The following is a 27,574-nucleotide window of genomic DNA, read 5'->3' on the forward strand; positions in this document are numbered from 1 at the left end:
TGATGAATGCTGCGCACATAACAATTTTCTGGTGAATGCTGCGCACATAACAATTATTATCTGGTGAATGCTGCGCATATAACTATTATTTTCTGGTGACTGCTCCCCACATTGCGATTATTTTCTGGTGAATGCTCCCACATTGCGATTATTTTCTGGTGAATGCTGCGCACATAACGATTATTTTCTGGTGATGAATGCTGCGCACATAACAATTTTCTGGTGAATGCTGCGCACATAACAATTATTATCTGGTGAATGCTGCGCACATAACTATTATTTTCTGGTGAATGCTGCGCACATAACGATTTTCTGGTAAATGTTGCGCACATAATAATTATTATCGGGTGAATGCTGTGCACATAATGATTATTTTCCTTCAGACTTGCATCTTGCTACTAATTGCCCTATTTCCTCTGGGTGCTGCGTATGTTTGCAAATTGAACGTGGCACCCATGCTGCTGGAGAGCGGAATTGATATAGCCATGCCATGCACAGCTATGGGGATTTGGATATGTGTGTGCTTCGGGTGTTGCGAGGGGGGGGGGGCTGTTGTTGCCAGGAGGGGGGGGGGCCCACATCCAGATTCCGCATCAGGGCCCAGAGGTTTCTAGCTACGCCACTGGATGTGTTGCAGGACATACAAATCCTATATTACTTGTCACATGTCCCAAAGGGCTCTCAGGGCAGGAGCCAAAGTCCAAGTGAATGCAGCATATGGAATATGATGTCATTTACTGATAAACGTCACTCTCGCAAGTATTTCTAACTTGCCAAGGTTAACTCAGTGGCACGCTTTCATCTTTCTGATCTGTAAACCAAAGAGAACTTTGTACTATCATCTGGTTTACAAACATTTCCTGTAATGTTATCACACTCTCACTTGTATGTGTTAAGGACAGCCAAGAAATGTCCAACCACTTGCTGATCTACAAATAACAGATACAGTTACAGCTGCTAAGAGGATCAGACAATATAAAGCCCACAAAGCCATACTCACAAGTCTAACCATTGCCCCTGACAATGCCTAAAAACCCTCACCCCTCAAGCCTATCCCTAACACCCCCTCCCTGATTCCTAACCTTAAAATACTCCTTTTCTAACGACTAAACCTAACTGCCCAGACTGCAGGACCTGAGGGTAGCATGGGAAGCAGGCCTGGATTTACATCACATGAGCCTATAGGGACAGATGTACTGGCACCCTAGACTTCACCCTCCGTGAACCTACAAACCCCTTCCAAAACGCACTGCAAGTGTGATGGCTGGCCCAGCTGTCACTTCTTCCTTACCTACCTTGCCCAACGTAGGTAGCTACTGGTGCGATTTAATATTAGATAGCCAGAGGTACCCTCAGTATTAACCACTTGAGGACCCACCCTTTACCCCCCCTTAAGGACCAGCGCTGTTTTAGCTGATCTGTGCTGGGTGGGCTGTGCAGCCCCCAGCACAGATCAGGGTGCAGGCAGAGCGACCAGATCGCCCCCCTTTTTTCCCCATTAGGGGGATGATGTGCTGGGGGGGTCTGATCGATCCTGCTTGCTGGGTGTTGCGGGGGGGGGGGGGCACCTCAAAGCCCCCCTCCGCGGCGAGATTCCTCCCCTCCCTCTCCTACCTGTCCACCCCCGGTGAGCAGCGCTGTACAATGTAAACAAAGCGGATTATTTCCGCTTGTGTTTACATTTAGCCTGCGAGCCGCGATCGGCGGCCCGCAGGCTATTCACGGAGCCCCCCGCCGTGAATTGACAGGAAGCAGCCGCTCGCGCGAGCGGCTGCTTCCTGATTAATCAGCCTGCAGCTGGCGACGCAGTACTGCGTCGCTGGTCCTGCAGCTGCCACTTTGCCGACGCACGGTATAAGCGTGCGGTCGGCAAGTGGTTAAAGGAAACCTGTAATTCAATGAAAAAGAAAAAAAAGAGTTGAACTTACCTGGGGCTTCTACTGGCCCCCTGCAAACATCCTGTGCTCGCGTGGGACAAACCAATCCTCTGGTCCCCCGCCGCGGCTCCATTTAGGTTTTGCCGACTTACAAGTCGATGGCCACTGTACCAAGCCCTTGGCCGCACACATCCTCACTCGCACAGCGCAGGCGCAGTACAAGATAACCTAGTACTGCGCCTGCGCAGAACGCTCCCAACGACATGAGTAGGAGCGAGTAGGCGTGCGACCAGGGCCGTACAGGTGCAGTGGCCCACCGACTGCAAAACCACAATGGAGCTGCGGCAGGGAACAGGAGGATCATTTTTTCCCGGCAGGGGCACAGGACGTCTGCAGGGGGCCCATAGGCAAATGCAGGGGGGATTACAGCTGCCCAGAATCCCCCCTCAGACCAGGGCCAGTGCAGTGTCTGGGGACAGGCACAAGTTGAGACACCAGAATATTTGCAGGTATCCTGCAGATCACAGCACCGCCCCCTTTCTTTCCCTGTTACAGTTGACTTTGGATGGAGCAGCAGCGTGTGTACAGAGTATGGAGCAGCTCTGGGGAACTTAACAGAGTCAGGTATGAGCACAGCCCTGTGCCCTGCTGTGTGAACGCTTCACTTTCCCCTTCATTAGCAATGTTCTCTGTCCTCATTATTATCTGTATCCAAACTTCTCCTGATCGATCCCGCTGTCGATCGGGAGCAGAACGGACATTTAGTCAATAATTGTCAGATCCTGTCAGTCAGAAGGGACTGTACCCAGCATCATATTCTACCATACTATTATACTGTATTGTGCGTGGCTGAAAGAGACCTTTCAGGAATCCCCCCCTTGAAAATCCTGAGTTTGCCCCTGGGGCCTGTAAAAGTTCAACACTTTTTTTTTTTTTACTGCATTACAGGTTTCCTTTAAAGAGAACCCGAGGTGGGTTTGAAGAATATTATCTGCATACAGAGGCTGGATCTGCCTATACAGCCCAGCCTCTGTTGCTATCCCAAACCCCCCTAAGATCCCCCTGCACTCTGCAATCCTTCATAAATCACAGCCACGCTGCTGACAAACAGCTTGTCAGAGCTGGCTGTGTTTATCTCTATAGTGTCAGTCTGCTGCTCTCCCCGCCTCCTGCAGAACTCCAGTCCCCGCCTGCATCCCTTCCCTCCCTGCTGAGTGGAGGGAAGGGACGGGGGCAGGGACCGGAGCTATGCAGGAGGTGGGGGAGCAGCTGAGACTGACACTACAGATGTAAACACAGCCTCACAGCACGGCTGTGATTTATGAGGGATTGGAGAGTGCAGGGGGACCTTAGTGGGTTTTGGGATAGCAACAGAGGCTGGGCTGTATAGGCAGATCCAGCCTCTGTATGCAGATAACATTCTTTAAACACACCTCGGGTTTTCTTTAAGTAACTACAGGTGACCTAAAGTATTAGGTAGCTAGAAGTGCCCGCAGTTAAAGGTAAATCTCGTCAGTGGAATGCTGAGAGTTGGGTGAATAACCTATTATTTACACTCTAATCAAACACATGCCTACAGTGCTTTATGGTATATCCAGCACTGGTTGGAGATCCAGAGGCTTACCTCTCCTTAGGTACGTATTTGCTTTTTAATGTCTTGGGTTCTCTTTAAAACAGTTAGAAATTAGTTGATCAAAAATGCAAAGTACTGATACTAGTACTGTAGTAAGTATTAAGTAGTGATTTTGCTTTTGAAAACACCAGCTTATCTCTGTTACTGTTTACACTAAATGTTTTGCAAAAAGGGTGTGTGCATCAATCACTACGTGTACCCTTATATACCTGGCTTAGCAGATGAGGCATAATTAGCTTATTCATGAGGCATAGCTCAAGCAAATCTGCATTCGCTTCCGCATGCTAGGATATGCAGGGTTCTGCCAACTAATTCACCGCAAATTTTTTTCCCTGCAGCGGATTAGTTTGCGCAGCATTTAGCACTTATCCAGGATCGCCACGTGGAGGCCCCCCTAGGATCCCTCTTTGGGCTTATGGCCTCATCTGCTAAGCCAGGTATATAAGGGTTCACTTGGTGATTGATGCACACACCCTTTTTGCAAACTTTTTACACTTAAAACAGAAAACAGCCTCTACACCTAAACTCATTATAAAATCACTTGACGTATAGAGGAAAAACCTAATACCTTCATACCAATAAAGCACTATCTTCTTTATTTTGTAAAGAAAAGAAATGTTACCCATGTTCCACAGTTATGCAACATCCTTTTTTCTAGTTACAAGACAGGCGAGGTGAATGTGAATGTTTTCACCACATCAAAACAGCAATTAGCAAATGCACCAATCAGGCAGAGCGGAGGACCAAAACTGTCAGCCAGGGCTGGCTTGGTAAGCTGGACTTGTTCTTTCCTATGGATAGAGGAAAGGTAAAATGAGCAGTGGACCTTGTGCAGTTGCCTTACCTTATTATTATTATTTATATAGCGCCGAGATCTTCTGCAGCGCTGTACAGTATATAATCTTGTCATTTAACTGTCCCTTAGAGGGGCTCACATTCTAATCCCTACCATAGTAATATGTCTCTGTATGTATCATGTAACATATCTATCGTAGTCTAAGGCCAATTTAAGGGGAAGCCAATTAACTTATCTGTATGTTTTTGGGATGTGGGAAGAAACCAGAGTGCCCATAGGAAACCCACACAGACACAGGGAGAACATATAGACTCTGTTCAGATAGCGCCTTGGCTTAGATACGAACCAGGGGAATTAGCGCTGCAAAGCAAGTGTACTAACCACTATGCCACTGTGTTACCTTAGTGAAAAACAATAAAACAACACAGCTTTAATTCTATTTTCCACTGAACAGGGTTGGCTACAAACAGTTTGGGAGTAGTTGGGTGAAACCACACACATACATTCTGTGGCTGATCCTACTACAGATGATAGGATCTTGTAACAACCATTGCATGTCTGTAGCTAGTGTCCCAAATATTGTCATGTATTTGCTGCTGAACAAGAAGTAATCCCTAGTCAAGCACAATTTAAAGGACACCAGAGGTGAGAACGATATGGAGGCTGCTATATTTATTTACTTTTAAACAATACCAGTTGCTTGACTTGCCTGCTGATTCTCTGTTGCTACTACTTTTAGCCATATACCCTGAACAAGCATGCAGATTAGCTACATACTTGCTTCAGGAGTGAGATTCAGACACTTCTGCAGTCAAACAGATCAGCAGGATGCCAGGCAACTGGTATTGTTTAACCACTTGAGGACCACAGTCTTTCTACCCCTTAAAGAGACACTGAAGCGAGAATAAATCTCGCTTCAGAGCTTATATTCAGCAGGGGCATGTGTGCCCCTGCTAAAACACCGCTATCCCGCGGCTGAACGGGGGTCCCTTACCTCCCAAATCCCCCCCTGCAAAATCAACGACCAACTTGGTCGTAGATTTTGCTGCTGTTGAGGCAGGACTAATGGACGCAGCCCTGCCTCTCAGCGCCGTCTATCAGCGGCGCATCGCCACCTCTCCCCCGCCCCTCTCAGCGAAGGCAGACTGAGAGGGGCGGGGGAGAGGCCGAGATAAGCGCTGATAGATGCGCATGGAGGCAGGGCTGCGGCCATTAGCCCTGCCTCACCAGGAAGAGATCCCCGGGACTCCACAAGGGGATTTGGGAGGTAAGGGACCCCCGTTTAGCCGCGGGATAGCGGCGTTTTAGCAGGAGCACACATGCCCGAGATTTATTCTCGCTTCTGAGTCTCTTTAAGGACCAGAGCATTTTTTCCCATTCAGACCACTGCAGATTTAACGGTTTATTGCTCGGTCATACAACCTACTATCTAAATGAATTTTACCTCCTTTTCTTGTCACTAATACAGCTTTCTTTTGGTGCTATTTGATTGCTGCTGCGATTTTTAGTTTTTAATATATACATCATATTATTATATACATCAAAAAAGACATGAATTTTGTCCTAAAAAATGATTTTTTTAACTTTCTGTGAAAAAATTTGTCAAATAAAGTAAAATTTCTGTATACATTTTTGTCCAAATTTATTGTGCTACATGTCTTTGATAAAAAAAAAACATTCAGTGTATATTTATTGGTTTGGGTAAAAGTTATAGCGTTTACAAACTATGGTGCAAAAAGTGAATTTTCCCATTTTGAAGCATCTCCAACTTTTCTGAGCACCTGTCATGTTTCATGAGGTGCTAAAATTCCAGGATAGTATAAATACCCCCCAAATGACCCCATTTTGGAAAGAAGACATCCCAAAGTATTCACTGAGAGGCATGGTGAGTTCAAAGAAGATTTTATTTTTTGTCACAAGTTAGCGGAAAATGACACTTTGAGGCAAAAAAAAAAAAGTTTCCATTTCTGCTAACTTGTGACAAAAAAAAATGAAATCTGCCACGGACTCACCATGCCCCTCTTTGAATACCTTGAAGTGTCTACTTTCCAAAATGGGGTCATTTGTGGGGTGTGTTTACTGTCCTGGCATTTTGAGGGGTGCTAAATTGTAAGCACCCCTGTAAAGCCTAAAGGTGCTCATTGGACTTTGGGCCTCTTAGCGCAGTTAGGCTGCAAAAAGTGCCACACATGTGGTATTGCCGTACTTAGGAGAAGTAGTATAATGTGTTTTGGGGTGTATTTTTACACATACCCATGCTGGGTGGGAGAAATATCTCTGTAAATTACAATGTTTTGATTTTTTGTACACACAATTGTTCATTTACAACGAGATTTCTCCCACCCAGCATGGGTATGTGTAAAAATATACCCCAAAACACATTATACTACTTCTCCTGAGTACAGCGATACCACATGTGTGGCACATTTTTGCACCTTAACTGCGCTAAGGGGCCCAAAGTCCAATGAGTACCTTTAGGATTTCACAGGTCATTTTGAGACATTTGGTTTCAAGACTACGCCTCACTGTTTAGGGCCCCTAAAATGCCAGGGTAGTTTAGGAACCCCACAAGTGACCCCATTTTAGAAAGACAACACCACAAGGTAATCTGTTAGGAGTATGGTGAGTTCATATAAGATTTTTTTTTTTGTCACAAGTTAGCGGAAATTGACACTTTGTGAAAAAAAAAACAATAAAAATCAATTTCCGCTAACTTGTGACAAAAAAAATAAAATCTTCTATGAACTCACCATACCCCTAATGGAATACCTTGGGGTGTCTTCTTTCTAAAATGGGGTCACTTGTGGGGTTCCTATACTGCCCTGGCATTTTAGGGGCCATAAACCGTGAGGAGTAATCTTGAAACCAGAATTCTCAAAATTACCTGTGAAATCCTAAAGGTACTCATTGGACTTTGGGCCCCTTAGCGCAGTTAGGGTGCAAAAAAGTGCCACACATGTGGTATTGCTGTACTTAGGAGAAGTAGTATAATGTGTTTTGTGGTGTATTTTTACATATACCCATGCTGGGTGGGAGAAATATCTCTGTAAATGACAATTTTCTGTTTTTTTTTTTACACACAATTGTCTATTTACAGAGATATTTCTCCCACACAGCATGGGTATGTGTAAAAATACACCACAAAACACATTATACTACATCTCCTGAGTACGGCGATGTGTGGCACTTTTTTGCACCCTAACTGCGCTAAGGGGTCCAACGTCCTATGAGTACCTTTAGGATTTAACCACTTGAGGACCCACCCTTTACCCCCCCTTAAGGACCAGCGCTGTTTTAGCTGATCTGTGCTGGGTGGGCTCTGCAGCCCCCAGCACAGATCAGGGTGCAGGCAGAGCGACCAGATCGCCCCCCTTTTTTCCCCACTAGGGGGATGATGTGCTGGGGGGGTCTGATCGCTCCTGCCTGCCGGGTGTTGCGGGGGGGGGGGGCACCTCAAAGCCCCCCTCCGCGGCGAAATCCCCCCCCTCCCTCTCCTACCTGGCTCCCCCTGGTGAACCGGGCTGCACAGGACGCTATCCGTCCTGTGCAGCCAGTGACAGGCTGTCCCCTGTCACATGGCGGTGATCCCCGGCCGCTGATTGGCCGGGGATCGCCGATCTGCCTTACGGCGCTGCTGCGCAGCAGCGCCGTACAATGTAAACAAAGCGGATTATTTCCGATTGTGTTTACATTTAGCCTGCGAGCCGCCATCGGTGGCCCGCAGGCTATTCACGGAGCCCCCCGCTGTGAATTGACAGGAAGCAGCCGCTCGCGCGAGCGGCTGCTTCCTGATTAATCAGCCTGCAGCTGGCGACGCAATACTGCGTCGCTGGTCCTGCAGCTGCCACTTTGCCGACGCACGGTATAAGCGTGCGGTCGGCAAGTGGTTAACAGGTCATTTTGAGGCATTTGGTTTCTAGACTACTCCTCACGGTTTAGGGCCCCTAAAATGCCAGGGCAGTATAGGAACCCCACAACAAGTGACCCCATTTTAGAAAGAAGACACCCCAAAGTATTCCGTTAGTAGTATGGTGAGTTCATAGAAGATTTTATTCTTTGTCACAAGTTAGCGGAAATTGATTTTTTTTTTCACAAAGTGTCATTTTCCACATACTTGTGACAAAAAAATTAAAACTTCTATGAACTCACCATACTACTAACAGAATACCTTGGGGTGTCTTCTTTCTAAAATGGGGTCACTTGTGGGGTTCCTACACTGCTCTGGCATTTTAGGGGCCCTAAACCGTGAGGAGTAGTCTAGAAAGCAAATGCCTCAAAATGACCCGTGAATAGGACGTTGGGCCCCTTAGCGCACCTAGGCTGCAAAAAAGTGTCACACATGTGGTATCGCCGTACTCAGGAGAAGTAGTATAATGTGTTTTGGGGTGTATTTTTACACATACCCATGCTAGGTGGGAGAAATATCTCTGTAAATGGACAATTGTGTGTAAAAAATCAATAAATTGTCATTTACAGAGATATTTCTCCCACCCAGCATCTGTATGTGTAAAAATACACCCCAAAACACATTATACTACTTCTCCTGAGTACAGCGATACCACATGTGTGACACTTTTTTGCAGCCTAGGTGCGCTAAGGGGCCCAACTATTCACGGGTCATTTTGAGGCATTTGGTTTCTAGACTACTCACGGTTTAGGGCCCCTAAAATGCCAGTATAGGAACCCCACAAGTGACCCCATTTTAGAAAGAAGACACCCCAAGGTATTCCGTTAGGTGTATGGTGAGTTCATAGAAGATATTACTTTTTATCACAAGTAAGTGGAAATGACACTTTGTGAACAAAACAATAATAATCAATTTCCGCTAACTTTTGACAAAAAATAAAATATTCTATGAACTTGTCATACCCCTAACGGAATACCTTGGGGTGTCTTCTTTCTAAAATGGGGTCACTTGTGGGGTTCCTATACTGCCCTGGCATTTTAGGGGCCCTAAACCGTGAGGAGTAGTCTGGAAACCAAATGCCTCAAAATGACTGTTCAGGGGTATAAGGATCTGCAAATTTTGATGACAGGTGGTCTATGAGGGGGCGAATTTTGTGGAACCGGTCATAAGCAGGGTGGCCTCTTAGATGACAGGTTGTATTGGGCCTGATCTGATGAATAGGAGTGCTAGGGGGGTGACAAGTGGTGATTGATCGGTGTCTCAGGGGGTGATTAGAGGGGAAAATAGATGCAATCAATGCACTGGGGAGGTGATCGGAAGGGGGTCTGAGGGGGATCTGAGGGTTTGGCCGAGTGGCTGAGTGATCAGGAGCCCACACGGGGCAAATTAGGGCCTGATCTGATGGGTAGGTGTGCTAGGGGGTGACAGGTGGTGACAGGAGGTGATTGATGGGTGTCTCAAGGTGTGATTAGAGGGGGGAATAGATGTAAGCAATGCACTGGCGAGGTGATCAGGGCTGGTGTCTGAGGGCGTTCTGAGGGTGTGGGCGGGTGATTGGGTGCCCCAGGGGCAGATAGGGGTCTGATCTGATTGGTAGCGGTGACAGGGGGTGATTGATGGGTGATTGATGGGTGATCAGTAGGTGATTAGATGGCAGAACAGATGTAAACAATGCACTTTGGAGGTGATCTGAGGGTGCGTCTGCGGGCGATCTGATGGTGTGGGTGGGTGATCAGATGCCCATAAGAGGCAGGTTAGGGTCTGATCTGATCTGATGGGTGGCAGTGACAGGGGTGATTGACGGGTGATTGACAGGTGATTACAGGGGAGGATAGATGTATAGAGTACACAGGGGGGGGGGGGTCTGGGGAGGATCTGAGGGTGTGTGTGTGTGTGGGGGGGGTGATCAGGAGCCCCCAGGGGGCAGTGTTAGTGACAGGGGGTGACTGACGGGTGATTGACGGGTGATTGACGGGTGATTACAGGGGAGGATAGATGTATACAGTACACGGGAGGGGGGGTCTGGGGGGGGGTCTGGGGAGGATCTGAGGGTGTGGGGGGTGATCAGTAGCCCCAAGAGGGCAGTGTTAGTGACAGAGGGTGATTGACTGGTGATTGACGGGTGATTGACAGGTGATTAGTGGGGGGAATAGATGTAAACAGTACACGGGGGGGGGGGGGGGAGGTTCTGGGGAGGATGTGAGGGTGTGTGGGGGGGGGGTGATCAGGAGCCCCCAGGGGGCAGTGTTAGTGACAGGGGGTGATTGATGGGTGATTGACAGGTGATTGATGGGTGCTTGACAGGTGATTAGTGGAGAGGTTACATGTAAACGGCACACGGGGGGTCTGGGGAGGATCTGAGGGTGTGGGGGTGATCAGGAGACCCCAGAGGGCAGATTAGGACCTAATAAAAAATATCGCTGACAGATAGTGACAGGGAGTGATTGATGGGTGATTAGGGGGGTGATTGGGTGCAAACAGGGGTCTGGGGGGTGGGCAGGGGGGGTCTGAGGTGTGCTGTGGGCGATCAGAGGGCAGGGGGGGGGGGCAGATCAGTGTGTTTGGGTGCGACTTAGGGTGGCTGCAGCCTGCCCTGGTGGTCCCTCGATCACTGGGACCACCAGGGCAGGAGGCAGCCTGTATAATACACTTTGTATACATTACAAATTGTATTATACACTTTGTATGCGGCGATCGAGCTTTTACATCCCGCCGGCGCTTACTACCGGCCGGATGACGTCGCGGGTGGGCGGAGCCTGTCGCCAGGGGCCGAAAGGAGTCGCCGCCATTCGGCGTATTGCGGTCCTTTCGGCGTCCACTTTGCAGCCGCCCATCAGCTGTGGGCGGTCGGCAAGTGCTTAAAGAGAGTGCGATATGGGTTCAATTTTTTTTTTTTAAAGTAGGCTACCTGATCCACGGGGCTGAGCGGATCAGGTAGCCACAAACACCGCAGCTCCACGTTGCTCCTGTGGGCCGACGCTGGGATGAGAGATTCATTCTCATCCAGCGTGCAGGGAGGCGGGGGAGCGGCAGAGGGCATGGTTAAGGAGAGAGAGCTGTCCAATGGCAGCTCTGGAAATCCTGTAAGAAAGCCTCTCGCCTGTGTTTTCCTCCAAGATGGCGACAAATAATGTCACCAATCTCAGGGGGCTGTAGCGCGGCGGTGGAGGGGCAGATAGCGGTGGCAGGGGGACACAGAGGCATGTCATGAGGCAGAGAACATACCTCTGTGTCTCATCTGCCCATCTCGGGTTCTCTTAAAGGCTTGGTTCACATATAAAAAGGTGTGTAGTCCTGTCCTGTTAGTTTTTGACAGTTGGCATCAGTTTTGTATGTGCTTCTGTGGGTGTGAATTCACACATAGGCCTCAATCCATAAAGCATTACCGCATTCGGTAATGCAGAAAATAGCTGACTTTACCGAGCACTTAGGAATATGTCAATTCATAAATGCTGTTTCCGCATGGAAAGCTGAAATTACCCAGCAGCAAAGTAAATTAGCAACTTGTAAACACCTTAACAAATGTCAGTAAATGTCAATTCATGAAGATTAAAACTTGCGGTAAATGCCCAGAAACATGTGCAAGTGATTACCGGCAGCTCAGGTGTGTCGGAAACTGTGTGGGAGCCGTGACTCACAGAAGCAGAAAGGGATTACCTATGACTGATAGGAGCAGAGGGCCAATAGAAACAGCCTCTGTCTCCTGCAAGTCCCGCTGACTGGATGCTGATTGGATACATCACCTTCTCGGGAGGGTCAAGCTTTTCTACCCCGCAGGCAATGGAGGAGAGAGACCTGTTTGAAGATGCTGAGGAGCAAGTGTGGAAATCACCTTACGCATGGTGTGTTTAATGTTTCTTGGAAGTTCATCTAAACTGTGGCAATAAAGTAAAATGTTAAAAAAGACTAATGGTAGTAATCAATTTTTCTGATTGATTGTAATGTTTTAAAAATCTGACCAATGTACCGCACACATTCAATTTTTTCCTCAGTTATGATAAAAATTATTGGAAACTGTGAGAAAATTGCTTGGGTTTATATATTAATGCATTGACAATGTACCACACGCCACTACATTTTCATAAAAAATGATCAGAAAAATCAAACATTCCCGATCGGCTTTTATCAAATAAAAATGGAAAATCCGATTGGATTTCTTGCTCGAATAAAAAAAAAAGCTTTTGATTTTTGGGAAATCCGATCTTTTTTTATTGAATTGCCGTAAAATCTGATCGTTTTATTGTATTGTGTAGGGTCACCTTAATAGAGACTAATAGACAGATGCAGAGGGAGTAACAAAACGTACATTCTAAAGGGATGTCGGAGATGCCTCTTACTATTGTAATACCCTCACTAATGCCCTCAACTTCTACCACACTTGTGAAAATCTTTATCAGGGGCCGTCCTTAGGTTTCACAGCGCCCTGAGCGAAACCTGATTGTTGTGCCCCCCCTTCATCCTCTTCCCGCGTGCGCGCACACACACGCACACGCACACACACACAGGTTCCCAACCTTTTCTCCTGAGATATCTTCTAGGACAGTGGTTCCCAACCTTTTTGACGTTGTGACACATCACGCCAAATGCTCAGATTTCCGTGACATGTCACATATGTATAATAGAAAAAATACTATTAATAACCACGAATGGATGGAAAGAGTGCATTAACTTGAACACACTTAAAAATGAAGGCTAGAATCTTTCTAGAATGATAGCACAGCACCGATAATTTGCACCACGCATTATAGACTCAGTATAGGTAGGTAGCCAGGTATAGGTGCCCCCTGTATAGGATCTCATGTGTAGGTGCCCTCAATATAGGTTGTCAAGCATAGGTGCACCCAGTATAGAAAGTCAGTTGAAGGTTTCCCCCCCCCCCCCCCATAGGTAGCCAGGCATAGAGGCCTCCAGTATAGGTAGCCAGGTGTTGGTGCCCTCAGTAAAGGGAGCCAGCCATATGTTCCCCCAGTATAGGAAATCAGGTGTAGGTGCCCTCAGTATAGGTAACCAGCTATAGGCGCACCCTTGGAAGACGGCGCCCTGTGCGACCGCTCCAGTCGCTCAGGTCAAAAGCCGGCTATGATTTTTATTAATTAGCAAACAAAAGTCTAAAATGCCAAATACGGTATCTTAATTAGTGATGGGCCGAACCGTTCGCCTGGTGAACCTCTCTGGGCCTCTTACTACTTCCGGGTCGCAATGACCCGGAGTAGTACGCCTGCGCTGCCCGGCGGAGCGCGTCCTAGATCGCGCTCCTGTTGCCGAGCACTCTCTGCACATGAGCGTGACGTTACTCATGACATCACGCACATGCTCAGAGAGTGTCCGGCAACAGGAGCGCGATCTAGGACGCGCTCCGCCGGGCAGCGCAGGTGTACTACTCCGGGTCATTGCGACCCGGAAGTAGTAAGAGGCCCATGGATTTAGAGATGTTCGCCGGCGAACGGTTCGGGAACCGTTCGCCACATCTCTAATCTTAATGACCTGATTTTTTTTTTTTATCGCTCAGCCCTTTATGAATCAAGCCCATAGAATGTGTACATTTTAAAATAATTATGTATAAATGATTTAGTCAGTGTCTGCCCATTGTAAAATCTTTCCTCTCCCTGATTTATATTCTGACATTTATCACATGGTGACATTTTTACTGCTGGCAGGTGATGTCAGTGGAAGGAGATGCTGCTAGCTTTTTTACAGTTGGACCCAGCTGTAAACATCTGTTATTTCTCACAATGCAATGAGGTTCACAGACAGGAAACTGTCAGGACCATGGCCAGGTCGGGTCGGCCACCGGGATCCTGCGGAGCGGCGCCGAGGGCACCTCCTGCCTGCCACGGGCCGGAGGAAGCCCCAGGTAAGTGGATGTGGATTTTTTTTTTTTTTTGTAGCGTCCCTGAACCTTCTCTTTAAAGGGTGAAGAGCAGGAAGTTCATCTGTATACAATAGTCCATGACTCAGCATTAAGGTTTCTCACTGAGGATGAGGAATAATAAAAAGCTGACATAAGAACCCTAGGCTAGGAACATGTAAGAGAGGCAGGAAGAAACATGCTGCTAGTAAAGGATGCTGGAGATAAAAGTGACAGTGTAGTAGTGGGTGTGGCAAAGTGAGCAGAGCATTATCACACATCACCTCATCTATTAACCTACTATAAAAGCAAAAACAACAGCTCTGCTCTCTGATTCATTCAAGTCAGAAGTTATACCTGAATTTTAAAAAGGTGAAAAGGTCTGTAGCTTTATGTAAGCTTATCTGCTCTGTCTGCTGGCTGATCCGAAGCTTCTAGGTGCTGCTAGCATAGCGTGTTGCTGATTCCTCAGACGCTGCAGCTGGCACTGATTTGACTCTGCAGTATAAACTGATTCTAGGCATTTGCTGTGTCATGCAGCTGAATAAAGACATGTGGAGGGGGACCTGTCTGCTTGTAGCCACATTCTACCTGTCTGTCCTTTTTGGAGTGGATGGGGGGATGCACCAATCTCGGCATAAACGGAGCTGGATGATGCCAGGAACACTGTGGTGTGGAGCTGGGAGCACAGCAGAGAACTTCACCAATTTAGGTGAGATTAATACTTGGTAGGCAAAATATATCCATTCCTGCTCTTCTCACCCTGAACTAAGCTGTGAAGGGAACACAAACTTGAATGAAAACGACAGCTTTAGTTACTAGACTTTTATTATATTTGGAAAACAAAAGTTTGCTTTCATAAAACAGAAAGAATTTGCGATAATTCAGGTTGGAGTGAGCTCTACTCCATTGAGCCAAATTAATCCATGCCATGCACTGATGAGGATCAAACAATCCAAAACAGTCTGTATGCATGTTGGATTATTATGGCTCTGTACAAATTAACAAGTTGACACATCATTGCATTCCAGCGGTTCTGGAGGTGTGTTTAGCTTCTAAGGGTACAATGGTTAATTTGCATATATTCAGCAGTGTTGCACTGGGAGACATCTCAAGCTCACTCCAGCCTGAATTTTTGCAAATTCTTTCTGTTTTAAGAAAGCAAACTTTTGTTTTTCTTAGCATTTTAGTAAGGGGGCTTTTAGAACCATTGTAGTCCCTTACACACTCGAATAAGTTCTGGTTCACCATGAGCTTGCTGGTTAGTCTGTACCTATTATTTTTGATCATACAGTATTACATACAGTAGTAGCCATATTTAATCCTGTCTGTTGATCTCTGCAGAATGTTTGTTTACGGAGAGTTCTAAAGCCAGGACAAATAATACCTAGTCTCCCAGAATGCTCTGGGTGCAGGATTCTGCATATCTAATCAGGGAGTACAGGGTTATATAGCAATATGTAGCTATAGGAAGTGCTTCTGATGCAGAAACCAGTAAAATTGCCATAAAAATGGGTATCCTGAATAATGTACTTTTGTTCTGATATATGTCACTACAGTGCCACAGAAGCTGTAATGGATACAGTAGTTGGCTTTGCATCTGTGTCCACATGCTAAATGCTAAAAGGATGACTATGACCTCAATTCACTGAGCTTTATCAAACACTTTGATAATTTACCTCATGGGTAAAAGCTAATTTTGAATTCACTAAGGTGTTATATATTTATTAATGTTTTATTGATAAAACATTCAATAAATCTATAACACCTCAGTGAATTCAAAATTAGATTTTACCTTATGAGGTAAATTATCAAACGTTTGATAAAGTGTTTAATAAAGCTTAGTGAATTAAGGCCTTTATCTACTGACATGTAAAAGGAAAGATAGGACGGGCTTGTCATCACACGTGTATGTAGATGCAGTGGCCCCATAATCATTTTGTTATGACTCATAGTTGAGTTACTGTGCTCTACAGTATAAACATATCCACACAGGGAAAATAGTGCTTATGGATGCCATCAGCATAATATTACATAACAGTGAGATCTGTAGTAAACTTCAGTTATATACTGGTGTAAAAACTCAGTGGATAAATATCCGCAATGCCTCAATGAGTGCGGCTCCAAAAACGTATGGGGAAGTGAAGGACCTGGAAAATACAGTAAATATGGAGCCCTCTATGGTGCATTAAACATTTATTAAATTGTGCATAAAAGAAGAATCACACTTATAAGAAAGTGGAAATTTCAAGCATATCGCACTTTAGTGCTATTGGGATTCCCCTCAGGGCAGTATGCCTATCACTCTCATTCTGCACTGTGGCCAGCAGCGTGGCTATCCATTGGATCAGGACTGGAGTGGTGATGATGGTGGTGGACGGAGCCTGGGATCAACATGCCAGCAGTATCATTACGCGTTTCGGTGTCACTGTTTTCAAAGGCATAGCGATGCCGACACGCGTAATGATGTTGCTGGGCTCTAATGCAGATGTGTGGTCCTCTATGGCTGTACAGTAGTTGTTATTTACATGGATGTTCATTTACATGTCATTAAGCATGGTAAAATCTCAGCATAATAAATATGTTATAGAGTTATACGATAATGTAACCACACACCATTTTGTTGATATTTTATGTGCAGGAGTATTCAGTGGAGTGGATCTCTGCTGCAGGGAACACGACTACTGCTTTCCCCAAATCCAGTCCTTTGAATTCCTGTATGGTATTCGGAATTACAGACTCCACACTGTATCACACTGTGACTGTGACCTCAGGTGAGTGACTTCCATAGTCTCATTAGTAATAATAGCGCAATCTGTGAACATGTAGGAAGCAGGCCACTTCAGTGCATGCTCTTCCCAGCGCTGCATCTGAGCTGGGTGCCGCCATAGACCTAATGTTATCACCTCTCTAGCTGCGCAGTGGGATTCTAAATGTCATTTGAGTGCCAGCAATAGCCGGGCCCCGAATTCTCCCTCCGAATTGCTATGACTCCGAGGGAGAATGGTATTTAACTCTGCCCAGTATTTCAGTGGCAGCTGGGTGAGCAGGGGCGTAGCAAAAGGGGGTGCAGAGGTTGCGACCGCATCGGGGCCCTTGGGCCAGAGGGGCCCCGTAGGGCCCTCCCTGAACTGCAGTATTAGCTCTCTATTGGTCCTGTGCTCATAATAATCACTTCTATAGATACTTTGAATAGTGGTAATCATTAAGAAACTGTTCCCCATCCCCTTCTTGCACCTCTGACACTGTAGTTGCCATTGGCAGGTTTTGGTGCGCCGCATCAATTGTTATGTATAGAGTGCTTGGGGGCCCACAGCTCCTAAGCTACGCCAGGGTGAGCTGTCATTCGTCTCACCATAACTTACCAGACAGCCAAATAAAACGTGCATGAACATGTAATAAGAGTTTGCCTATTTGGAATATGTGTGGTGAGATCCTATGGCAGGACATGGGCAAACGAGGGAATACTTCAGCTCAACTTACCTCAGCTACTCAACATCCACACAGCTCACAAAAGCAATCTCTTATTGCCCCTCAGCAGTCAGCTTCTTTCATGCTCAGTATTTTATTTATATTTGTGGCAAAATGAACCCCAGAAGACAAATAAAAATTTCCAAATTTGGTTAAATATCACAAAATAAATATTGAACAGATTGAAAAATGTTGCTTTTTAACATCCACAATATACGCTGACTCACGGAAGCTCTCATGGAAAACCCTGAGGCCTGGAACCCACTGAAAACCGCAAACGCAAAACGCAACCGCTAGCGTTTTGTCTGAGCGGTTTGCAAGCGGATTCATGCACGTTTTTGGTCGTGTTTTGCAACATTGTATTTTTTTCCCCAGCGGGTGCGTAGCGTTTTGCGTTTTTATCCTGATTGTAACAAAATGAAAAATAATTCACAGGACCAGTGTGCTGAACCGCAAAACGCTAGCAAAACCGCTCAGTTTAGGTTTTACTGAGCGTTTCCGCTAGCGGTTCAATACTCTACATTGAAGCGCTAACGCTCCCAAAATGCTGCATGTCCTGCGTTTGCGTTTCTGAGAAACGCAAACGCTCCTGTGGAAGTTGCCCCATCCATTAACATTAGCCCAGCGTTTTGGCAAACTGCTAGCGTATCGCAGTGCTGCCAAAACGCTGCCAAAAGCGCTCCTGTGGGTTCCAGCCCTGATAGAATATTTATCCATCACTAATAGTTCTGCTGTCTTCTCCAAATTAGACACCTTGGGTTATATGCAATTCTCTTCTTCACCTGAGTTTTCACCTAGGAGATAATTTTTAATCTTCGATTTTAAATAACTTTCCAGCACTTTTCAATTAAAAAAGTACCAAAAAGTGCCGAAAAGTCATTTTAAAAATGAATTGAAACGTCTCCTAGGAGAAAAAGCCAATTGGATCAGGCCCAATGTGTGAGTTATCTCCAAGGAGATAGTTTTCATCTTCTCTTTAAACTAAATCTTTAGCATTTTACAAATGAAAAAGTACCCAAGGGTTGGTGAAAACTACTATCAAATTTATTGTGAGTATTTTCTTTCTTGCCAGTGGCTTAGGGCTCGTTTCCACTAGTGCGGCGTGCGTCTCATAGACGCACGCCGGCACTGAGCGGGTGGGCGGGATCGCAGGCGAATCCCATGAGCCGTGCCATGCACGGCTATGGGAATCGCAGCCTCCGCCACGAATTCTGTAGGGGGTTCCGGCCGAATCGCTACTGCACGCGATTCGGCCGGCGGCGCAGTTATCCCCTATGGCAGAGTTTCCCCGTGCGATTTGCCTGCGGGGAAACTCTGCGGATTCACGGCCGTTTCCGCGAGAGTGGAAACGGGCCCACAAAAAGCATTTTATAACAAGTTGTGAAAATCACCTAGGAGAAAATTCAGGAGAAAAAGTGAGTTGCATATGGGCCCCTGTCTGCAATCACCCCTCCTATGGATAAATTGTATCATGACCTTTCAAATGAATCTGAAGAAACTGGCCTGAGCTCTTTTCCAGTATGACTAAAGTATCGAACAACATTATTATTAAAGAAAAGACTTTTATAAGTGGTACTTGATTCCCAGAAAGATCTCTAAAATATTTTCATCCTTGACTAATCAGTGCTTTCATTGCACCTGTTTTGAAGCTGATATTGACAGGGGCGTAGCAATAGGGGTTGCAGAGGTAGCGACCGCATCGGGGCCCTTGGGCCAGAGGGGCCCCGAAGGGCCTTTCCTCAACTACAGTATTAGCTCTCTAGTGGTCCTGTGCTCATAATAATCACTTCTATGGATACTTTGAATAGTGGTAATAATTAACAAACTGTTCCCCATCCCCTTCTTGCACCTCTGACACTGTAGTTGCCATTGGCAGGTTTTGGTGCGCCGTATCAATTATTAAAAATTATTATGTATAGAGTGCTTAGGGGGCCCCATTGTAAAACTTGCATCGGGGCCCACAGCTCCTTAGCTACGCCACTGGATATTGAACATTGTTGGTGGTCTTTACCAGCTATTCCTAGATTTTGGGATATGCCTGTTTCGATCAGATATCAGTTACTCTTGGTACTTGGGGCTCAGAAACACATAGGTGTAGCCCTTTTTGCAAAAAAAAATGTCCAACACTTACTACGTATCAGGTTACATTTGCTGGCTTAGTTTGTGCAGCCAACAGATGCCTATAGCAAAATTCTGGAAGGGTCCTCTTTCCTCCCCATTGGCCCTACTAGGTAAAATCTGGGGCTTTATCGCATGGAACGCATCTCCTACTCATTACAGTCCAGACTCCACCTGTTCACCCAGGATTGGATCATGGATGAGGTTTCCTCTAGGACAAAATGCTTAGTCATAATGCCTAATGTCACCTGGTTTGCCTTATTATACAGGATCTTCTCAAAAAATTAGCATAATGTGATAAAGTTCATTGTTTTCTGTAATGTACTGATAAACATCAAAAGGATTCCCAACCAAGTATTGAGTGCATAACTGAACATAATTATTTGAAGGTTGACTTTTTTTTGTTTTAAAAACACTTTTCTTTTATTGGTCGGATGAAATATGCTAATTTTTTGAGATAGGAATTTTGGGTTTTCATGAGCTGTATGCCAAAATCATCAATATTAAAACAATAAAAGGCTTGAACTACTTCAGCTGTGTGTATTTGAATCTAAAATATATGAAAGTCTAATGTTTATCAGTACATTACAGAAAATAATGAACTTTATCACAATATGCAAATTTTTTGAGAAGATCCTGTAGTCAGCAGTTTGTTGTTTGCATATTCTTTTTAGTATTGCGTTACTATTAACTGTCCTCTCACATTTGTTTGTCCAGTTTTATCCAGTTATTTGCTTGTTGTAACTTTCTTTGTGCATTGAATTTTTTGCTGATTGTTGTAAGACTGTCACTTTTCTTTTATTTAAAAAAATAAGAAAACTCAAAAATTTGAAAGTAAAAAAAAAAGAAAAATGTTGCTTTCAAGCTGTCCATATACCTCTAAATATTGTCCCGTTCTAGTAGATTGGTATACTTTATCCATTAATAGCCTGGTTTTATATTGGGAGTATTTGTAATATATATATATATATATATATATATATATATATATATATATATATATATATATATAATTTTTTGTAAGAATTATATTTCCACATCATTTATGTGAAACTTTTGAATGAAAGTGCATACAGTAATACCCTTTCTCTAGTTGTTTGGCTAGGGTAACTTTGTGCTTTGGTGGTATGTCTTACGTTTTAGGAGATTTACACCACCCATAAATATAAGATCATGCAAGTGAACATAGCTTGTTTAGCTAGGCCATCATACTAAATGTGGTACAACTGAATAAGACTGTACAATCAAGATTATAGGATCAGGGGCGTAACTAGAAATCACTGGGCCCCCCTGAAAAAATTTGGATGGGCCGCCCCCCCCAATAGGTGCCAAATCGTTACGGGGCAGCGTTTCACTATAAATTAATCGTAAAGTGGGCAGCATTTCACCAGAAAATAATTGTTAAATGGGCAGCATTCACCCAAAAATCGTAACGTGGGCAGCATTCACCAGAAAATCATAACTTGGGCAGCAGTCACCAGAAGATTGTAACATGGGCAGCAGTCACCAGAAAATCGTAACGTGGGCAGCAGTCACCAGAAAATCGTAACGTGGGCAGCAGTCACCAGAAAATCGTAACGTGGGCAGCAGTCACCAGAAAATCGTAACGTGGGCAGCAGTCACCAAAAAATCGTAACGTGGGCAGCAGTCACCAGAAAATCGTAACGTGGGCAGCAGTCACCAGAAAATCGTAACATGGGCTGCAGTCACCAGAAAATCGTAACGTGGGCAGCATTCACAAGAAAATCGTAATGTGGGCAGCAGCCACCAGAAAATCGTAATGTGTGCAGCAGTCACCAGAAAATCGTAATGTGGGCAGCGTTCACCAGAAAATCGTAATGTGGGCAGCGTTCACCAGAAAATCGTAATGTGGGCAGCAGTCACCAGAAAATTGTAATGTGGGCACCGTTCACCAGAAAATCGTAATGTGGGCAGCAGTCACCAGAAAATTGTAATGTGGGCAGCAGTCACCAGAAAATTGTAATGTGGGCACCGTTCACCAGAAAATCGTAATGTGGGCAGCAGTCACCAGAAAATTGTAATGTGGGCAGCAGTCACCAGAAAATTGTAATGTGGGCAGCAGTCACCAGAAAATTGTAATGTGGGCAGCAGTCACCAGAAAATTGTAATGTGGGCACCGTTCACCAGAAAATCGTAATGTGGGCAGCAGTCACCAGAAAATTGTAATGTGGGCAGCAGTCACCAGAAAATTGTAATGTGGGCAGCAGTCACCAGAAAATTGTAATGTGGGCAGCAGTCACCAGAAAATTGTAATGTGGGCACCGTTCACCAGAAAATCGTAATGTGGGCAGCAGTCACCAGAAAATTGTAATGTGGGCAGCAGTCACCAGAAAAAAAATGCACCTGTAAAAAAAAAAAACAAAAAAAAACAATTCACTCACCTGACAGAAGTCTCCTCTCCCGGCCTTTGGCGCGCAGCTCCACTGACTATCCACCTGAAGCAAATATCCCGTAGCAGGGCTACGGGAAGATGGCGCCCGAAGCCCTGTACTGGAGACACAAATAGTCTCCAGTGCAGGCCTTCGGACGCCATCTTTCCGTAGCCCTGCTCTGCCTCCCGGGAGACTGCGGGCTGCGAGGAATGAACTGGCGCAGCGTCTATTAGATGCCGCGGCCAGTTCAACACCTGGCTAGGGAGTCCCACAATTGGGCGGCAGCGCTCCCCATGCATATGGCAGGCGGGCCCCAGAGGGGCCCCGGGCCCTCCTGCGACTGATGGGGTTGCATCCCCTATAGTTACGCCGCTGTACAGGATGTATGACAGTGTAAAGAATGCATGCATGATTCACAGCTTATCACTTGCTGATTGTTTTAATTTTCTTCAGAATGAACCCACAAAAAACTCAAACCAAACATTTACATTATTTACAATCCGCTGAGCGGATCAGTCAAAACCAGCCTTATCAGCCTGACGACAGCCTGTACTCACATGCAAACTGTCGTCAGAACGACCGCCCCGCATTAAAAAATCTGGCAGGTGTACGCACCTTATCTCCTGGTGTCGAACATTTACCACTCTACCTGGTAACTAATGCTAATCAGCCACTGATGTGTAACCTTAATCACCAATTGTTGATTCACCTAAAAATCCCATGGTACCTAACTCTAGGCAGCTCCCCAGTACATAATATGTAGTACATTGTGTTCCAGAAAAAGAAGTAATTTCTTCTGCAAATGATCTGAACCAGCCAATAGACAATCATTAATTCAGTCTGTCACTAAATGATCCGACCTGCTGGCAAATACTGATTAGTTGCATATGACTGATTGTTGCATTGTGACAATAACCGGAAACCTGCTACAAATTGCGTAGATCAGAAGGAAAAGGCACAGCACATCTGTGTATGTTGATTCGACATTCCCCTCCAGTTTATCACCAATGACAATGTCAATCAGAATAATTTATTGGCTGGAAGTTTTGCTTCAAATCTACTTGTGTACCAAGCATTACGTTACCCAACCCACAAAGTGTAACCTTAATTACCCCAGATGCCTAATTATTACCACCTACCTTGTGCTCATTCTCAACCATTTATGGGGCCCATATGCAATTAACTTTTTCTCCTGAGTTTTCTCCTAGGGGATATTTTCACACCATGTTAATAAAATGCTTTTTAAACCATGAGAAAGCTAGAAAATACTCAAAATAATATTGCTAGTATTTTATTTTCATCTGCTTTTTGGTACATTTTCAATTGCAAACTGTTGAAACGTTATTTGAAAAATGAAGTTGAAAAATGATCTCCTAGGAGAAGTATCAGAAAAAAAGTTAAATGCATTTCTACTAAGTTTTCTCCTTACTTTTTATATTCTCTTTCAACTAAGTTTTCAGCACTTTTCCAAAGTAGGTGAAAAAGTGCTATAAAAATTATTTTAGTACTTTTTTATTTGTAGGTCATTTAAAGGGCATTTTATTTTCAAGGTGTGAACATATAACTTAGGACAAAGTTAATTGCATATGGGCTAAGGTGCCTACATGTAGATACTCAACTCTAAACCCCGTCCCAGTCCATAACCTTAAATCCCATGCCCATCCCATTAAGGGCCGTCCAACTCAGCACACAAGTGATTCATCCCCCCCTTTTCTGCCCACAGAGCTTTCTCTTGGTGGCCTCTGATCGCTGCTGGGGTGTTTGGGTTTTTTTGTAAATATTTATGTATTTCGTCATCTAACAGTCCAGTACGCCATCTAACAGAGGCAATCGCTGCTGGGAGACTGATGACAGAGCAGAGCTTCGTCATTTAGGTGGAGATGCGCGCGCGATCTCCTGCAAAACACGCCCCCAGACTGCACGCCAATTGGCGTTAGGTGGTCCTGGGGCTGCCGCCGCGCTCACGCCAGTTGGTGTGAGGCTGTCTTTAAAGTGAACCAGAGACGAAGCACCCTTGTGTATTTTACCATAGAAATCAGTGGGAACATTAGAGAAAACATTTACCATGCTCTCTGTTCCATCCTCACTGCTAAAAGTGTCTGTTATCTAGCTGAGATAAGAATCCCGGACTGAGCATTGATTCTGGCTTTGCTATAATGACTCAGCTATAATGATTCCTGAGCAAAGCCAGCAGGGGGCAGGCTTGGACTTGAAGACAGCAAAGAACACAGTCTCAGCTATAATTATTCTGTAGCAAAGCCAGACCGACTGCTTAGTCGGGATTCTTATCTTAGAGGTGATAACAGGCAAATTAAACAGAGAACAATGTAACAAAGAGCAGATTAGGTGTTTACTGTCATGTTCCCACTGATTTATAAGGTAAAATACATGAGGTTGCTTCATCTCTGGTTCTCTTTAACCAGTTAAAGTCAACCAGAGATGAAACAGATCTCAGATTCTATACTTACCTATACTTAACTGGGGCTTTCTTAAGCCCCCTTGAGGCCGCTCAGTCCCTCGCTGTCTCCCCCCTTTCTTGTTCCCCGCAGCATAGCTCGGTAGCCTGGCCTATTCACGCTTCGGCGCGCATGCGTGTCCTGGCTAGGCGCGCTTCCTCGTCGCACTCCCGCAGCTGGGAGTGATCTGCGATCCCGGGGATGGGTAAGTATGGTACCTGAGATGTCTTTCATCTCAGGTACACTTTAAACATAATCTCTTTGCTAATGTCCTTGTTGGGTTATTCAGATACACAACATTATGGCCAGTGCAACAAGACAGATAGTTTGGCATATACTGTATATTGTGCTGCAGCAATCAAAAGACAGCAGCACAGAAGCTTATCTGTGAGTCAGTCCACCGCCATGCCTTCATGACTGATATATCTGTTTTCTGATCATGGAAAGCTTTACTTGTTCTTATTCTTTATCATTCTTCACATCCTCCTTTTCCTAGGTTCAGGCAATGTCTACAGTCTCAGAATGATACCATATCAACACTGGTAGGCATGATGTTTTTCAACATCCTGGAGATGCCCTGCTTCACACTGAGAGAGGAGGAGCAGTGTGTAGATTGGCACTGGTGGGGAGGGTAAGTGTGTATTAATCACTGCTACCATGTCCTGTCATGTAATATTGTTCTTCTGAGTGGAACTGGAAATCACAATGTTGCCAATTTTTATATTTACTTTGCCAGCTGTAAAAGAAATGGCTCACTACCAAAAGCTGAACTTCAAAAACCACCACCCTTCAACTACAGTAGCGCTGCAGATGGGAATACACCTGCTTCCTTACCTCAGAATGTGAGACCTGTAGCTTCACTGTCCCACAAGAGAAGACTTAAGCCTCTCCCACTAGCCCCATCAGCTATGAATTCTAGTAACGGGAAGAAGAGACTGCCAAAAAAGCAAAAGATGGAAAAAATGAAAGCATTTGTAATGGACCATCAGGGAATCACAGCAGACAGCAGGGATACTGAAGAAACAGAAAAGAAAAGGTTATTCTTTGCTAAACAAACTGTCAAACACAGTTTCCATAACAGAACTCTACGGACCCGTAAGAGTCATAGAAGGAAGGCTGGAGCACAAATGGTCACTGTCCCAGACATGTTCAAGAGAGAAGTGAACTCACTAAAACAAGAAACGACAAGGAAACCACAACAAACAGCTTCCTGATGACAAATGAACACCATATAAAGGCTTTATGGTAGCCATAGTCTTTGTGAAGCGCTTGAACTTGGATAGTATAATAAGATGTCACATGGTGATTAAGCATTGTTTTTGTATAATGTAGTGTTGCTTGTATATAACTCACGGGAAAGCATGTGATCATTATGAACATGTGCCAGATTTGCAAGGCTCTGATTTGCTGTGATCACTTCCTGCTTTAGCCCACACAGGAAACAGAATTGAAGCATGATTCTGACCGTCAAATAAGTGCCGGTGTCATGACTGATCGTGCTGCCATGGAACTGCCTTCCTCACAAAGTAAAACGCATGCTCAGTGGAAACTTTAAACTAATCATCCAAAAATATCTCCACAGCCATGCCCCTAAACTCCCCAAATAGTGAGGGTATGGAGGGGATCCCTCGAACTACCTCTATGCAAAATTGCAGCCCGAAACTGCGCTCGTTCCCAAGATAGAGTAAACAAACCTATCTTGGAAGCCAGCGGGGCTGGGGGGCTGCAGGGAGTGTAGGAGAAGTGGCTGTGGAGATATTGCCCACAGCGTAAGGGCCCTTTTCCACCAGCGCGTTTGCGCTGGCTGAATCGCAAAAACGCAAACCGCTAGCGATTTTACAATCGCTACGGTTTGCTTTTTAACATAGGAATCGCGGTAGGTCATTTCCACTACCGCGATTCGTTTTTTACTTGATCGCGATCGCGCCGCGGAGCGACTTTTGCCGCGATTTTGCTATGTAGTGCATAGCATAGCAAAATCGCGGCCGCGAACGTCGGGGAATCGCCGCTAATTGCGATTCAGCAATCGCTAGCGTTCAGCGTGAACGCTAGCGATTGCTAGTGGAAAAGGGCCCTAATAGAATAGGAAATCTCGCTGCACAGGATCATACTACGCATGCAGGACAGCATACATTTTAGGGCAGCACGATTGGACACAGCACTGGCCTTACAAATCTATCACCCAATCACTCGGATCACGTACTTCTCTATGAGTGCTGCTACACACAAACAACTTTAGTAAAGAGGTGACTACATGAGGCCTAATTGAGATGCTTAGTATGTAGGGATGGTCAATGACATGCAAATAGTTCCAAGTTGAGGCAGGATTATGCAAATTGTGATTGCAAATGTATACAGTTTTAAAATGGACCTATCAAATCCCACCAATATGGAATTCAATTGGTCCATTTTAAAACCACATACAGAATTTGCATGATTCTGCTTAAACTCGGAATTATTATTACTATTAATTAGTATTCATATTGTGCTTACATCTTCCGCAGCACTTTTACAGAGTACATATATCCAAGTCACTCAGGTCCCCTTTACACTTCATCAGTTGCTTTCAGTTATAACTGAAAAAAAAACTGATTTTCAACGAAATGCCCACCCACTATACGCGTTTTAACTGAAATCTTTTTCACAATGCACTGCTATGGAAAAACCGCGTACTACCAACGCACACTTAGGCCTAGTGCACACCAGAGCGGTTCTGCTGTGGTTTGCGATCCGCTTGCGGGTGCGGATCCGCTAGGGTAATGTATTTCAATGGGCTGGTGCACACCAGAGTAGGGATGGTCGGAAATGCCAATTTCCGATTCCGCGGTAAATCCGCATTCCGCCATTGCCAAATACCGATTCCGCTTTCCGCTACTAATTTCCGCATTCCGATGCGGAATTTCTGCCGGAAATCGCGGTAATTCCGCCCGACTTTAACATCGATTTGGTGTTTCTAGGACCTACGGGGGCTTTGCTATTAACCGCTAAAGTTGGCGGATTTTTACTGTAATGTAAATGCAGAAAATAGGCAGATGCAGATTTTCTGCATTTTACATTACAGTAAAAATCCGCCAA

The 27,574-nt window shown here is 45.1% G+C and overlaps 2 protein-coding genes across 8 annotated transcripts in view; one reads left to right on the plus strand and one right to left on the minus strand.

The window, feature by feature from the left end:
- The window catches only part of P2RX2 (purinergic receptor P2X 2), a 147,084-nt gene extending 120,023 nt beyond the window's left edge, over positions 1 to 27,061 (minus strand). Inside the window, exons 1-4 of one of the 7 annotated variants that reach the window (XM_068240691.1) lie at positions 26,993 to 27,061; positions 25,334 to 25,434; positions 11,957 to 12,088; positions 4,133 to 4,301 (exon numbers count right to left, since the gene is read on the minus strand). The gene's annotated coding sequence lies outside the window, so the exon portion shown is untranslated. Of the gene's footprint in view, positions 1 to 4,132; positions 4,302 to 11,806; positions 11,928 to 11,956; positions 12,089 to 14,418; positions 14,472 to 14,652; positions 14,792 to 25,333; positions 25,435 to 26,992 lie in introns of those variants that run through there. The other 6 variants (XM_068240682.1, XM_068240698.1, XM_068240736.1 and 3 more) reach the window with 6 other exon arrangements.
- Positions 14,386 to 27,472, plus strand: PLA2G3 (phospholipase A2 group III). Its single transcript, XM_068240749.1, has 4 exons — positions 14,386 to 14,773; positions 16,703 to 16,835; positions 24,996 to 25,130; positions 25,236 to 27,472. The coding sequence occupies exons 1-4, from the start codon at positions 14,596 to 14,598 to the stop codon at positions 25,711 to 25,713; spliced, it is 924 nt and encodes a 307-aa protein (XP_068096850.1). The 5' UTR covers positions 14,386 to 14,595; the 3' UTR covers positions 25,714 to 27,472.
- Positions 27,473 to 27,574: the final 102 nt, after the last annotated feature.

This window comes from Hyperolius riggenbachi, chromosome 1 (genome assembly GCF_040937935.1).
Source record: "Hyperolius riggenbachi isolate aHypRig1 chromosome 1, aHypRig1.pri, whole genome shotgun sequence".
Lineage (NCBI taxonomy): Eukaryota > Metazoa > Chordata > Amphibia > Anura > Hyperoliidae > Hyperolius > Hyperolius riggenbachi.

Bases quoted from the DNA above. Each gene is read 5' to 3' on its own strand.
- PLA2G3 (XM_068240749.1), top strand. From the start codon at position 14,596: ATGCAGCTGAATAAAGACATGTGGAGGGGGACCTGTCTGCTTGTAGCC. The intron at 14,774-16,702 runs GTGAGATTAATA...TTTTATGTGCAG, and splicing joins AGAGAACTTCACCAATTTAG to GAGTATTCAGTGGAGTGGAT. The intron at 25,131-25,235 runs GTAAGTGTGTAT...TTACTTTGCCAG, and splicing joins GATTGGCACTGGTGGGGAGG to CTGTAAAAGAAATGGCTCAC.